Below are 14,999 nucleotides of genomic sequence, written 5' to 3' on the forward strand. Positions count from 1 at the left end.
TGGTGAGGGGGTGAGAGACGGAAGAAGCTAGGTAAGGTTGAGGAGGGAATGAATACAGAGGGTGGTGATGGGGGGACTAGATAATGTGTGAAACATGGGAATAGGAGATTTGGGGAAGAAGTGAGACACAAAGGTGGGGAATGAGAAAACTAGGGAAATAAGAATAGGAAGTGGAAAGCTGGAAAGTAGCTGAAAGGCGAAAAGGAGACTGTAGATTTGAGAGGAGAAGGAATTAAATCTAGCTATAAGTATATAAAATGGTAATTGAGAGAAATAGGGGGGAAAAGGAGAAATTAGGCCTACTTTGCTTTCCTTAAGTCTCTCCAGGCCAGTCCAGACACATGAGTATGCCTTAAGAACATAAGCGTTGCCATACGGGGACAGACTGAAGGTCCATCAAGCCCAGTATCCTGTTTCCAACAGTTTCCAATCCAGGTCACAAGTACCTAGCAAAATCTCAGAACAGTGCAATACATTTTATACTGCTTATCCTAGAAATAACTAGTGGATTTTCACAAGTCCATCTTAATAATGGCTTATGGACTTTTCTTTTAGGAAGCTAGCCAAACCTTTTTTAAACCCCGCTATGCTAACCAATGTAGTCAATCCATATCCCTTAACCCTTCTGTACCCTGAAAAACCAGGAGAGAAAGACTGCTTTATTTGAAAAGAAGGACACTAGCTTGGGAAGAAAGGAAGGAACTGAATGAAGCATTACCTGCTCCTTAGACATTACCAGGATAATGTCCCATTGTGAGGAGCAGAAGGATGAACAGAAATGGGTGGGTATCAAAAGTGATTTGACTGTGGAGCAGAATAAGAGAGGGTAAAAAGAAAAAAAAAAAAAAGAATCTGAGCCAGTAATCATTGAAATTGCTGTAATTTAATGAGATCTGAAAGTTTGCTTGTATATATTTTCTACTGGCTAATAAATCCAGTAAAATTCACCAGAGGAGTTTACCCTTTCCCAGCTCTTTCCCCTCATTCCCATATCAGTATACCTCCTCCCCAGCCCATTCAACCAAGCGCTCATTCTCATAGCCTTCTCTCCATTAATCTGAGCCTGTAGCTGAATTCCTCGATCAAAGCTATCCAGGCTAATAGAGCAGTTAGAGGTGCTTGTTCTATCCTATGTCCCAGGTAGCCTTCTATCACTGCATTGAGGGGCTCTGAATGGCTGCAGGCACACATATGTGTACTCTACCATTTACTGAAAGGAGTATATAAATAGTGCATAGGCGCCCCCTATAAGAGGCTCGGGGAGGCTAAGCCTCCCCAGCCCAGCTGTGACCTTCCCTGCCTGCCTGCTCCTCCAAATGTAATCCCGATAAGCATACCTGCCAAGACTCCCGCTGAATGCTGCCGCTGCTTCTGTTGAACAGCGGCAGGAACAAGCATCGCGCTGAGCCGCTGCCGCCGCTTCTCTCCACAGCCATCATTAGAACAAAAAGAAGCACGGGGCCGCAGCAGCCTTCAGGCATGCGCTGTTGGCTCTGCCGTCCTCTGCCCCTGCTGACGTCAATTTCCCGTTCCAGGGGCAGAGGACCGGCAGAGCCGACAGCGCATGCCTGAAGGCTGCTGCGGCCCCACACTTCTTTTTGTTCTTGTGTCAGCGCTGTTGTAAAGAGGCCTGGAGGGAGAGAACATGGCTGGAAACGGTAGGGAAGTGAGGACACTGGAGGAGAGAGAGAGAGTGTAAATGAGCAGGGGAAAGCCAGGGACATGGAAAAGAGCAGGGGAGAACCACAGAGAGATGGGCAGGGGAGAGCCAGGGACATGGAAAAGAGCAGGGGAGAGCCAGGGACATGGAAAAGAGCAGGGGAGAACCACAGAGAGATGGGCAGGGGAGAGCCAGGGACATGGAAAAGAGCAGGGGAGAGCCAGGGACATGGAAAAGAGCAGGGGAGAGCCAGAGAGAGATGGGGAGAGAAAGAGGGGACATGGAAAAGAGCAGGGGAGAGCCAGGGACATGGAAAAGAGCAGAGGAGAGCCAGGGACATGGAAAAGAGCAGGGGAGAGCCAGAGAGAGATGGGGGAGAGAAAGAGGGGACATGGAAAAGAGCAGAGGAGAGCCAGAGAGAAGATGCTGGAAGGAAGAGGGGTACAGAGAGAGAGAGATGAGTGGAAAGATGGGGAGAGAAAGAGGGGCCATGGGCAGGAGAGAGAGAGAAGCTGCTGGGGAGAAACTGGGGGAGACCCTAGCTGTCAGAGAAATGCTGAATGAAAGGATGGAGAAAGATGGAAAATGCTGGTAGGAGGGGGCAAAAAGAGGGAAGACACTGGACGGATGGGGAGAGAGAGGACATGCTGAATGGAAAAGGGTCGAGAGAACTGTCTAGAAGGAAGGGGAGATAGAGGGAGACAATGGACGGAAGGATTGGGAGAGAGGGTAATGGGTGCAAGGATGGAGAGAGAAAGAGGGATGACACTGGATGGAAGGGTAGGAGAGAAAGAGGGAAGGTGCTGGACATGGATGGATGGAGGGGAGAAGAAGACTGGAAGGAGATGCACATGGATGGAGGGGAGGGAAGAGAGGTGAAATCTGGACATGGATGGAGTGGAGGGCAGGGAAGAGAGGAGAAATGTTGGACAGAGATGGAGGGAAGGCAAGACAAAGGAAGGAGAAGCAACCAGATGGAGGGGAAGGGAGAGAGGAGAAATGCTGGACTTGGATGGAGGGGAGGGAAGTAGATGTACATGGATGGAGGAGAGTGAGGAGAAATGCTGGATATGGATGGAGGGAAAACTGCTGAATTTAAGAGCTGGATCGGAACACTAAAGGATAGGGACATGGCTTCAGATGGTAGACAAGACGCATAAGGACACAGGAGGATGGTGGACATGGTGAGAGAAAAAATATCAAATGGAAAGAAAACACTGCATAAAACAGAAGACACTGGGACCAAAGCAAATAGAAAAACTAAATGCTCAGACAACAAATGTAAAAAAAATGTATTTTATTCAGAATATGCCAGCTGTTGGAAATGTGCATCTGTGATATTTTGCATTTAAGTTTTAATTTCTCTAGTATTGCTGCATGCCGAGTTTGACTTCTTGAGATAACTTTCTAGTTCAGTATTTTGCCTTCATATGAGATGTGTATGAAACTGGCTGAGATCCACAATGGGTCAAGAAAGACTGACAGCTTTGTTTACTGAATATTGAAAGTGATCTTGTTGGAGATATTAACCCTGAGAAGATCATTGACACCTATGATGTGAAGTCTAGTCGCCGGATGTTATTTGGGATTTTCCATGGATGGAAATAGCAGTGTTTAATAATTGATTACATTTTTGAATAGTATACATTGGTTAACATATGCTTTGAGCAACCACTTTTTTTTCTTTGACATATGATACATATCTAATATCTAAATTTAATAAAAGGTATTGTGACTTTTACTTTTTTTTCTGTGTGTTGCCAGACAATTATGGATGTAAGCACCACCCCTAACCCCACCCCCTTTAGCCTCCCCAAACAGTTGGGCCACCAACAGCCTATGAAATAGTGAATTGTTCAAGTTGTATGACTGATCAATTAATTTAAAATATTGAAAAAAGAAAAAAGACTCACTGCAGCAATGTGTACCGTGTACCTGATTTCATTAAGAAACACCATGTTCCTCTGCTTGTTCTCTCTTTCCTAACTCTTTCTCCTCTTTATGCTTTCTGTCTTCCCTCTTGCAGGTTCCTCTGCTGGTTCCAGGCCTGAATTATCCCATTGAAACATTTGTGGACTGCCTGAGTGACAAGGGCATCTCTGACCTCATTAAGGTTAGTAGAGTGTAGATGAGGGTTTTCTCAAATGTCCAAGAGCACTTCTTACTGAGAGTACTAATCTCATGAATACTTAGAGCTGTTTCAGTACCTCTGCTCTTAACTGTTCAGGCAGCCTTTAGTTAATTCTGTACAATCTACTGAGGCTACTGCCTCTTACTAAATAAGAGGGTCATCTAATGCAAGGCAATGTACTGCCAGGTTAAACATATGAGCAGCAGCATTGTTATGCTAAAAGAGGCACCAGGCACAGCATATCTTAAGCTTTGTTAAAAAGCATTCACAGTTTGTGTTTTACACTTTTTTAGCTTTTGTTCCTTTATTTCTCTAAAAAGGCCGTACTGGTGTTTGCCTATGAACTGTTAAATTTTTCAGGATTTGGAATTGGAGAGGAACTGAATGCTCCTTACTTTCCATCCGTCACAGTCAGTGGAAATACCAGGGGTTATAAAAAGACATGGAGATGAGAATTGAGATATCCATATTGAGATGTTCACACCCTGTTTGTTTGTTTTTTTTTTAAACAAAGGTTCTGCCAAATGCACAGCATCTTATAAAATGTGTAAGAACGTGCAGGACTGCATGTTCATGTCTCCCCACATCTGATGAGAGCAGCAGATTTAGAAAACTGTACATGGGAAGTTGTGCAGCCTACTCCCTTGCATGGGAACAGCTTTGTAAAATCACTGTTCCTGACAGCATTCTCCTCTCCAATAACACCCCCCTTCCTGATCCCAGCCCTGACTCACTGTAACTTCTGATGCTGTAGTGGGAGCAGGAGTGATCCCCAGTTACTTGTGCTTCTGCAATGCTGGGTTCACAATGGTGCCTGTGACCCTAGTGGTAGTCTTGTGGTACCACTGTTAGGTGTTGCAGGCACCATTTTGAACCTGGTGGTGTAGGAATGACTAGGAATTGCTCCTGTTCTCATTGTTCCAGCACGGACCGTGGTAGGAGCTGGTCGGGGGGGGGGGGGGGGGGGGGGGGGGGGGGGAACGACCTTTGAGGGTGCTTGATGATTGGGGGTGTGTGTATGATGATCAGATGAGGCATCACTGGGGATTTCTAATATCTGGAAAGGTGTTGGGTGGTTTGCATTAGCTGTCATACCTGTCGTATGAGCTGGCTCTAATACGTGCCTTGATACATTTATAAATTTTTATATTCCCATGTGTTCTCTGGGAACACATCAATATTTTGGACCTGTCCTGAACGTGCTTCCTTGAAATTCTTGCATGGTTTGGATCCCTACATGTAAAATCACTGTGTACATGTGATCTGCAAACTTAAAAGTGATTTGTTTATATGTGGGGATGTTCCTAAACTAAGGGCCATAGTGACTTATATATAGGGGTTTAGGATCTAGAGACAGAGAGTGAGTTATCCCAAGATCATTCAAAGAGCTGATTCTTTCATCCCTTCATTGTGTTAGCTTTGCTGTCTCTGTTCTGTTGTTTTAGGTCTTTGTGCTGAGAGAAGGAAAGAGTGCTCCTCTACTGACAGCCCATATCAATATGCCAGTGAGCGAAGGCCTTGCTGCAGCATGAGGCAGGAGATACAGCACAAAGCACTTCCTCTACAGTTCCAGCTCCTGGAAGTAGTCCGTAGGCTGCAGCAGACATTAGGTCAGAAATGCAGCAGGGCCTAGTTTGTTCATGGACTCCAATCACAAGGTGACACTATGTCCCCTTCAGCACACATATTTTAATACTACTGCAGCTGAAGTCCATGCTAATTTTCTTAAAAAGTATCTCATCTTATGCCTTTTCCACTTGTGTCCACATCCCAGGTCAGGGGTTTTAATTAGACTGTAGCTGGTCTGTTTGGTTGTCAAATCTGTTTCAGCTATTAAAAATCAAGCCCTTACCTCCCTGTTGGAAGGCTACCTGCAAACCAGAGCACCTGGAGTAGCACAAGGCAGCCCACGCTCCTGAGGAGAGGTGGGGGGGGGGGGGGGGGAAGGAATGTGCTGTGTGGTTCCAAGTAACTTTCTGTTTCTGCCCCCTTTTGATCCACTACAAGCAGATGGCAGGTCACGGTCACCTTCTAAATGGGAATTCCCACAGTCTGATGGGACCATTCTAACGCTGCCTGAAAAAATCCTGGTGCCATTAGCTGTCATACCTGTAGTATGAGCTGGCACTAATACATGCCTTGATACATTTACAAATTTTTATATTCCCATGTGTTCTCTGGGGCATACACATCAATATTTTGGACCTGGTTTCAGATACCATAAAAGAAGAGCTGTTTCAGGGCCCACCACCATGTACCTAAGCCCCCTGAAGATGTTGGTGCACATCAGCATTACTGACAGCCCAGTGATGTCAAGGGAGCTCTCGCTGGCACCGGTGCAGTGGATCTGAGTGCTGACTGTGGTTTATTTTACTCATGAAATTGTTACACATAGTCCATCTGTCAGCATAGAAATAAAGCTTCATTCTTGTATCTGTGGCTTGAAACGTTGCCTGCCTCTTTCAGTGGCTATCATTTTCTCTTCTGGTATAAGGCAGCCAGCCCCCTCCTCCTACGTGAAGCAGTAGTGTGGCCACCAGGCTCCAGCACTTAAATGATTAAGCACAGGGAAGCCTGTTCTGGAATTTTTATTCACTCTTTGGCCAACTCCCTGCATTCATATTATTATTATTATTATTACAAGATCTTAACTACTTTTCATAACCAAAACAAGGTAATAGAAATAAAATAAAACATAGAAAAGAAAATAAGATGATACATTTTTTGATTGGCTTTCAAAGGTAACCCTTCAGATCAGAAATGTGCAAATGTTGACAAATATCAGAATATATAAGTGAAACACAACAGCATTCCAATGACAGTCTCACAGTAAGAGAGGAGGGTAGGATGGGTTAGGTGAGAGACAGGGAAAGATGGATGGGTGATAAAAGGGTGACAAAGCAATATAAGTTTATGGTTTATAATGAGATAGAAAACCCAAGTCCTGACTGATGGGTGTTAAAATATTTCATCATGCTTTTGTGTTTCACTTATATATTCTGATATTTGTTAACATTTGTTCCTTTCTGATCTGAAATAGGGTCACCTTCGACAGCTAGTCAAAAAATGTACTAAGTCCAATAAAAAGTCATCTTATTTTCTTTCTCTGTTTTATTTTATTTCTATTTATTACCTTTAAAAGTGGACTAACACCAGTACCCCACCACTATAACCAAAACAAGAAAGTAAGGAACAATAAACAGTTACTGCAGTGGAGGAGTGACCTAGTGGTTAGGGTGGTGGACTTTGGTCCTGGGGAACTGAGGAACTGAGTTCAATTCCCACTTCAGGCACAGGCAGCTCCTTGTACTCTGGGCAAGTCACTTAACCCTCCATTGCCCCATGTAAGCCGCATTGAGCCTGCCATGAGTGGAAAAGCGCGGGGTACAAATGTAACAAAAAAAAAAAAAAGGGAGGAGGAAGACAAAGCAGAGAGATGCAGCACCTGTCACTGCCCAACAACCATCTGCTATCATCCCCACCCTTAAGGAAGGAAATAAGGTCTTCAGATCCATTTTAAATTTGGCTGCATTCAAAGGTAATAGAGAATGCAATTCCAAAGAGGAGCTAGAAAGGAAAAAACTGAATGTTCGGTAGATTCCTCAAAGAGTGGCAGAAGAGATAGTAACTTGTCTGTCTGGGAAAGCAGGGTGTTAGTAGGTATGTATGCCCTGTAATAGTAATCAGTGGGTAGGCAGAGGCCCACCTCCTTGTGTCTTAGTCCTACCCAAAATTGTTGCACATTTGGTGTGCCTGGAAGGGATCCCCAAGTCCCCTCAGCTGAAGACCTCCTCCCAGACAGAACTCTTCCAAGCAGGGCAGCTGGTGGCAGTGTCTCTAAGCTGCCACAACCACCACCGTCCCCCCTCCCCCTTGCATACCTAGTTTTGACACCCGAGTGGATGTGTGAAAACTGAGCATATGTGGGGGGGGGGGGGGGGGGCGGAGGTGGCAGCTGAGGGATACTGCTGCCAGTTGCCCAGCTTGGAAGAGTTCTGGCCACTAGAGAAGTAGGTCTTCAGCTGGCAGGGCCTGAGGATCTCTGCTGGCTCAGGTATTTATATTTCTTAGTTTGGGGGAGAGGGCAAGGGTGAAAACAAATTTAATGTTCACCCACTTTGGGCTCAGGCCTACCCAAAATTAGTCATCTGGCTTTGCCACTGATAGTAACACCTATGTTACAGGGATTTGCACTTCCTCATAAACATTTCCAATAATTCTTTGAAGATAGGAGTTATAAAACCAGTATTAGGTCCACCTAGAGTTAATCAACTGATCCATTCACCCTGTAGCCAGTGCCATCAGAGCTATCAGTAATCACCAGGAATGCATTACACAATGGGGTCAATGTCGACAAGGCTGTCTCTACTTACAATGCCACTCTCTCCTCTGCTCTGGACACCCTTGCACCATCCATCTCCCGTCCCACAAGGCGTACTAATCCCCAGCCCTGGCTGACCCCTTGCGCCCGATCTGCTGAACGCCTCTGGAGGAAATCTCGCACCCATAGCGACTTCATTCATTACAAATTCATGCTATCCTCCTTCCAGTCCTCCCTATTCCTTGCCAAACAGGACTATTACACCCAATTGACTAATTCTCTCTGCTCCAACCCTCGTCGTCTCTTTGCCACCCTTAACTCCCTCCTCAAATTGCCCTCCGCTCCCACCCCCCCCCCCTCTCTCCTCAATCACTGGCTGACTAGTTCCACGACAAGGTGCAGAAGATCAACCTCGAATTCACTACCGAGCCACCTCTTCCTCTTCACCCCTTAACCCACTCCCTCAACCAACCAACCCAGGCCTCCTTATCCTCTTTTCCTGATATCATCGAGGAGGAAACCGCCCACCTTCTTTCCTCCTCGAAATGCACCACCTGTTCCTCTGATCCCATCCCCACTAACTTACTAAACACCATCTCTCCTACTGTCACCCCCCTCCCTATCTGTCATATTCTCAACCTCTCTCTCTCCACTGCAACTGTCCCTGACTCCTTCAAGCATGCTGTAGTCACACCACTCCTCAAAAAAACCATCACTAGACCCTACCTGTCCTTCCAACTACCGCCCCATCTCCCTCCTACCCTTCCTCTCCAAGATTTTCTCTCCTCTCATGCCATTCTCGATCCGCTTCAATCCGGTTTTTGCCCTCTACACTCGACAGAAACGGCACTCACTAAAGTCTGTAATGACCTGTTCCTTGCCAAATCCAAAGGTCACTACTCCATCCTCATCCTCCTCGACCTATCCGCCACTTTTGACACAGTCAATCATAATTTACTTCTTGCTACACTATCCTCATTTGGGTTCTAGGGCTCTGTCCTCTCCTGGTTCTCCTCTTATCTCTCCCAGCGTACCTTCAGAGTACACTCTCATGGATCTTCCTCCACCCCCATCCCGCTCTCTGTTGGAGTTCCTCAGAGATATGTCCTTGGACCCCTTCTTTTTTCAATCTACACCTCTTCCCTGGGCTCGCTGATCTCATATCATGGTTTCTAATATCATCTTTATGCTGACGACACCCAGCTTTATCTCTCCACACCAGACATCACTGCGGAAACCCAGGCCAAAGTATCGGCCTGCTTATCCGACATTGCTGCCTGGATATCCAACCACCACCTGAAACTGAACATGGCCTAGACCGAGCTCATTGTCTTTCCACCCAAACCCACTTCTCCTCTCCCTCCACTCTCTATTTCAGTCGATAACATCCTCATCCTCCCCATCTCATCTGCCCACATCCTCAGAGTCATCTTCGACTCCTCCCTCTCCTTCTCTGCCCATATCCAGCAGACAGCCAAGACCTGTCACTTCTTTCTCTATAACATCAGCAAAATTCGCCCTTTCCTCTCTGAGCACACCACTCGAACTCTCATCCACTCTCTCATTACCTCTCGCCTTGACTACTGCAACCTACTCCTCACTGGCCTCCCACTTAACCATCTATTTCCCCTTCAATCCATTCAGAACTCTGCTGCGCATCTTATCTTCCGCCTAGACCGATATGCTCATATCACCCCTCTCCTCAAGTCACTTCACAGGCTTCTGTTCAGGTACCGCATACAGTTCAAGCTTCTCTTACTAACCTACAAATGCACTCGATCTGCAGCCCCTCACTACCTCTCTACCCTCATCTCCCCTTATGCTCCTACCCGTAACCTCCGCTCACAGGACAAATCCCTCCTCTCACTACCCTTCTCCACCACTGCAACTCCAGGCTCCGCCCTTTCTGCCTCACTTCACCCTATGCTTGGAATAAACTCCCTGAGCCCATACGCCAAGCCCCCTCCCTACCCATCTTCAAATCCTTGCTCAAAGCCCACCTCTTCAATTTCGCTTTCGGCACCTAACCATTGTACCTTTATCCAGGAAATCTAGACTGCCTCAATCTTGATTGACTGCACTTTTTGTCCTTTAGATTGTAAGCTCCTTTGAGCAGGGACTGTCCTTCTTTGTTAATTGTACAGCGCTAAGCAACCCTGGTAGTGCTTTTGAAATGTTAATTTGTAAACGATTTTTATTGATGAACAGACATTCGAAACAGGATTATTAAAAGCAGACATTCTATAATCATAATGACATTTCTTGTACATTAACTTATATTGTATCTGTTTCATCAATATTTTAACATTTAACCCCCACCTACCCCCCCCCCCCCCCCCCCCATATCCTCTTTACTTTGAGCTTCATACTTCATGGTAGCAAATTCTTCCGTAATTTATCAACAACCTTTTATCCAACTAACACAAGGAGCGCATGTCCATTTGGTTCCCCATGAGCTAAGGTATTCCTAGTTTATTAAGTACGACACTTCTTGCTTTATGAGAGATATTTTGCAAATATAGGTTCCATATATTGATAAAATTCTTTCTTCTCTTTGGGTTGCCATAAGCCTCCCTAGCCTCCCATAGCATTAGCTCGTGGAGCCTGTTCCTCCAAAGCCAAACAGAGGGTGGTTCTGCCTGCATCCAGTGTCTCAGTATGCACTTTTTCCCCACTGCAAATGCCTTACATAAAAATAACTCCAAATTTTTATCTGATATCCCATATGCATTGCTTTTATTCAAAAGTACTCCTCTCCAGGAGGGGAGTATCCTTTGCCCTAATACTTGTTCTAAGTATTTCTGTGTCGCTCTCCAAAATGATTTTATTCTATCACATCTCTAAAATGCATGTAAAAAGGTATTCCTCTCTCTGTGACATTTAGGGCATTGGGCATCAGAGATCCAGCCCGCCCTTGCTGCTTGGGATTGTGTTATGTATCCCCGATGTATAACCCTGAATTGGCTCTCCTGCAGCTCGCCCCCCCCCCCCCCCCCCCACTTGCCTGGGTATATCTTTGATCAGTTTTGCAAAGTTTATTCCTTTCAACTCGTATCCCAAATCTTTACTCCATGTGTCTTTAAGCTTCTCATATGTTCGAGAAGGACTGAGCGACACCAGAGCTCTATGCAAACTCGATATTGAGACCTGTCCATATGCATCCCCCTTCAGGAACTCACGCATCCTATGACCCAATTTCATGCCCAAAGCTGCCTGATCCAGACTAAACCAATAATGACGTAATTGTCTGTATATGTAATGATCCTTGTCGGCAAGTGCAAGTCTCTGCTGCAGGTCCTGAAAACCATATAGGCCTCCCTCTTCATTCATTAGGTGTTCAAACAGAGTAATTCCCATTTCCGACCATATAGCAATTATCCCTTTCTCTAACGCCGGGGAAAAATCCCCATTCCCCTGCAATGGGAGTTGGTCGCTAACATTGGGATCCTGTCTCCAGGATTGCATAAGGAATTGCCAAATGCGTCGCAGTGGTTGCAGCAGTATGCTCCCCCTACAGGTAATTGGCAAGTTTTTTGTTTTAGCCTGCAGAAGAAAATTCAAATGCCAAGGACCAAAGAATGCACGTTCCCAGCTAAGCGGCGTATGTTGATTTGTATTAAGCAACCAGTCCCTGAGATGTCTCAAAAGGCACTCCTGATTGTATCGCTTAATACAAGGGAGTCCTAGCCCTCCCTGAGCCCATCCATCGTATAGATATTCAAATCATAGTTTAGACTTCCACCCCCCCCCCATAAGAATTTCCGACTCATCCTATTTAACTTTCGTAGATCTTTACCCAGTATATGTATTGGCAACACCTGTAAAATATAGAGCCACCTCGGGAATATGATCATTTTAAATACTACTACTACTACTACTAACTAGCATTTCTAAAGCGCTACTAGGGTTACGCAGCGCTGTACAATTTAAACATAGAAGGACAGTCCCTGCTCAAAGAGCTTACAATCTAAAAGACAAGTGAACAATCTAGAGGACGAGTGAACAGATAATCTGATAGGGTGGATAGATTGGGGGACGAGTGAGCAGTTAATCTGATAGGGTGGATAGATTGGGCCATTTCATATTTCTAGAGCGGTTAGGTGCCGAAGGCAGCATTGAAAAGGTGAGTTTTAAGCAGAGATTTGAAGATGGGTAGGGAGGGGGCATGGCGTATGGGTGAGGGAAGATTGTTCAGGCATAGGGTGAGGCAAGGCAGAATGAGCGGAGCCTGGAGTTGGCAGTAGTGGAGAAGGGTACTGAGAGAAGGGCTTTGTCCTGTGAGCGGAGGTTGCGGGCGGGTTGATTCTGCCCATTAATGATAAAGGCAAATGGCTCCATTTCTCAAGAGAGTGTCTGGTGTCCTGTAACAGCTTTTCGATATTAATCTTATAAAGTGTGGTGGTATCCATAGTCAGCCGCACTCCTAGGTATCTAAAGGATTCCTCCACCCATTTCAGTGGGAGCTGTCTTTGCCAAGCTCCCACTTGGTCTCCCTTCCTCTGCAAAGCTTCAGATTTCTCCAGATTTAGCTTAAAGCCAGAGAAATCACCAAACTCTGCTATACATTCTAAAAGCGCTGTCAGCGATGTTTCAGGATAAGTCACATGTGCCAGCAAATCATCAGCAAAGGCTGCTATTTTAAAAATATCTGTGCCAATCTTGACTCCTTGTACATCAGTTGTCTGTTGGATATTTCTAATCAGTGGGTCAAGTGTTAATACGAACAATAGAGGCGACAGGGGACATCCCTGCCTGGTCCCCCTATGTATAGGGAAGGGAGGGGACAAAATTCCATTAACCCACACCTGGGCTTGTGGAAGATAAAATAATGCTCGGATCGCCTTCTGAAAAAAACCTCTTATACCAAAGGCATCTAGTGTGCCAAATAAAAAGTCCCATACCACCCTGTGGAACGCCTTTTCGGCATCGAAACTAACATTGACGGTATGGCCTGTGTAGACACCTCCTCCAAGGTTACCAATATCTTTCTCACATTTTTAGTTATAGTTCTGCCCTGTACAAATCCAACCTGTGAGTCCTCAATAACATCTGGCAGTACTCGAGACAGACGGTTTGCCAAGACTTTAGCAAACAGTTTTGCTTCAAAATTAAGTAATGATATGGGCTGTAAGATTCGGGTTTCTGTATTTCACGCCCTGGTTTTGGAATCACTATAATCTGCACTGTTCGCAAAGAAATGGGCATTTGCTGCTCTTGCACTATGACATTAAACATTGAAGTGAGGGGTTCTACGACTTCATCCCTCATCAGTTTGTATAATTCTCCTCAATAGCCATCTGGGCCTGGGCCTTCCCCAATGGTGCTTGTTGTATAGCCCATGATACCTCATCTGCCGTTATGGGAGCATTTAACATGTTTAGGCTCTGTGCGTCTATCTGCGGAAGGTCTTGCCCAGCCAAATACACCTCACTATCCATCGGGGGTGGATCAGGGGTGGCATATAGCTTCTGATAGTATTCTTGCATGGTGCGATTAATAAAGACAACTTTATTTTCTAAAATTCCACTTGAAGAATACAATGTGTTTATTTTATAATTCCCTTGCCTAGGATTTGCCAGTCTAGCCATCATCCTACCACTTTTATTAGCTTATTTATTTAGCTGATATCTGTAATACGTGTAGTTCTTTTGGGCCTTAGTATGTAGTCTCTCATTAAGGGTTTGCTGCAATTCTAGAAGCTTGGCTTTTAATAGAGCATCATGTTGGCGACCATACTCGCGCCTTAAACGTGTTATGTCCTTTTACAACCTATGCAGGTCCCTCTCCCACGTCTTTTTCTGATGGCTTGTGTAAGCGATAATCTCACCCCGGATTACAGCCTTCGCTGTATCCCAGTAGAGTATGGGAGTTGCCCTGTGTGCCTGATTGGTGTCTTGAAACTGCCTGTATTTGTTAAGTATGAATTCCCGGAAACCCTGGTCTTTATAAAGCCTTATAGGGAACTTCCATTGGTATTGACCAGGACTGCCCTCTAAAGGTTCCCACAAGACCATCACCATTGCATGATCTGAGATTTTGATGGGACCTATTTCTGCTGAACAAATTTTTGTAAGTAGTTGACGAGAGATAAAAAATATAATCAATCCGCGACATGGTGGCGTGTGCACGAGACAAATGAGTGTAGTCTCGCTCCAATGGATGTAAAGTACGCCACATATCCACCAGGTCCAGTACCTCACTCAACAGACCTATTCCTCTGGAATCTGCTCCCGATCCCCTTTTGTCCCCTTGAGATCTATCTAATTTAGGGTCACCCACTTCGTTGAAATCCCCTCCTATCAACAGGGGAATTCCTTCCAAGCTTGTTAAATGATACAAAAGCTTTTTGTAAAATGCCTTGTTATACGTGTTGGGAGCATACACATTACATATAACTACTGACTGACGCTCTATTGTTAGGTGTGCCAACACATATCTTCCCTCCTTATCCGCTATGATCTTATGTGTAATGATTTGGATCCCTTTCTTGATTAAAATTATAACCCCCGCTTTTTTTCGCCTGCGCTGGAGAGTCATAATATGAACCTAGCCACCACCGACATAATTTCTCATGTTCTTTGGCTGTTAAATGCGTTTCCTGAAGCAATGCTATTGATGCTTGTTGCTTATGAAGTGCGTGTAGGACTTTCTGCCGTTTAATTGGTGAAGAAATACCCCCCACATTCCACGTCACCACTTTAAGGGCCATCACATATTATCGAGCATCACATAAAGTATTACTATGATGCCATCGCAATGTGGGCAGGGGAGGCATCCCAGCCTATACTCCCACTGCCCCTGGTGATACGAAATTACACAGAAGTACACTCCTCGTGAAGCTCCTAATGTGTCGCCTATGTTTCCCTTCCCCATTGTAACCATCAAGT

The 14,999-nt window shown here is 45.3% G+C and overlaps 1 protein-coding gene across 5 annotated transcripts in view; it reads left to right on the plus strand.

Moving 5' to 3' along the window:
* Nucleotides 1-6,224, plus strand: part of BBS1 (Bardet-Biedl syndrome 1) — an 82,948-nt gene extending 76,724 nt beyond the window's left edge. For all 5 annotated transcript variants that reach the window (XM_030218933.1, XM_030218930.1, XM_030218932.1 and 2 more), the window contains exons 17-18: nucleotides 3,687-3,773; nucleotides 5,237-6,224. In XM_030218933.1, coding sequence (XP_030074793.1) covers nucleotides 3,687-3,773; nucleotides 5,237-5,323 — 174 coding nt within the window. In that variant the 3' untranslated portion in view covers nucleotides 5,324-6,224. The remainder of the gene's footprint in view (nucleotides 1-3,686; nucleotides 3,774-5,236) is intronic.
* The last annotated feature ends 8,775 nt before the right edge of the window (nucleotides 6,225-14,999 follow it).

This window comes from Microcaecilia unicolor, chromosome 11 (assembly GCF_901765095.1).
Source record: "Microcaecilia unicolor chromosome 11, aMicUni1.1, whole genome shotgun sequence".
NCBI lineage: Eukaryota > Metazoa > Chordata > Amphibia > Gymnophiona > Siphonopidae > Microcaecilia > Microcaecilia unicolor.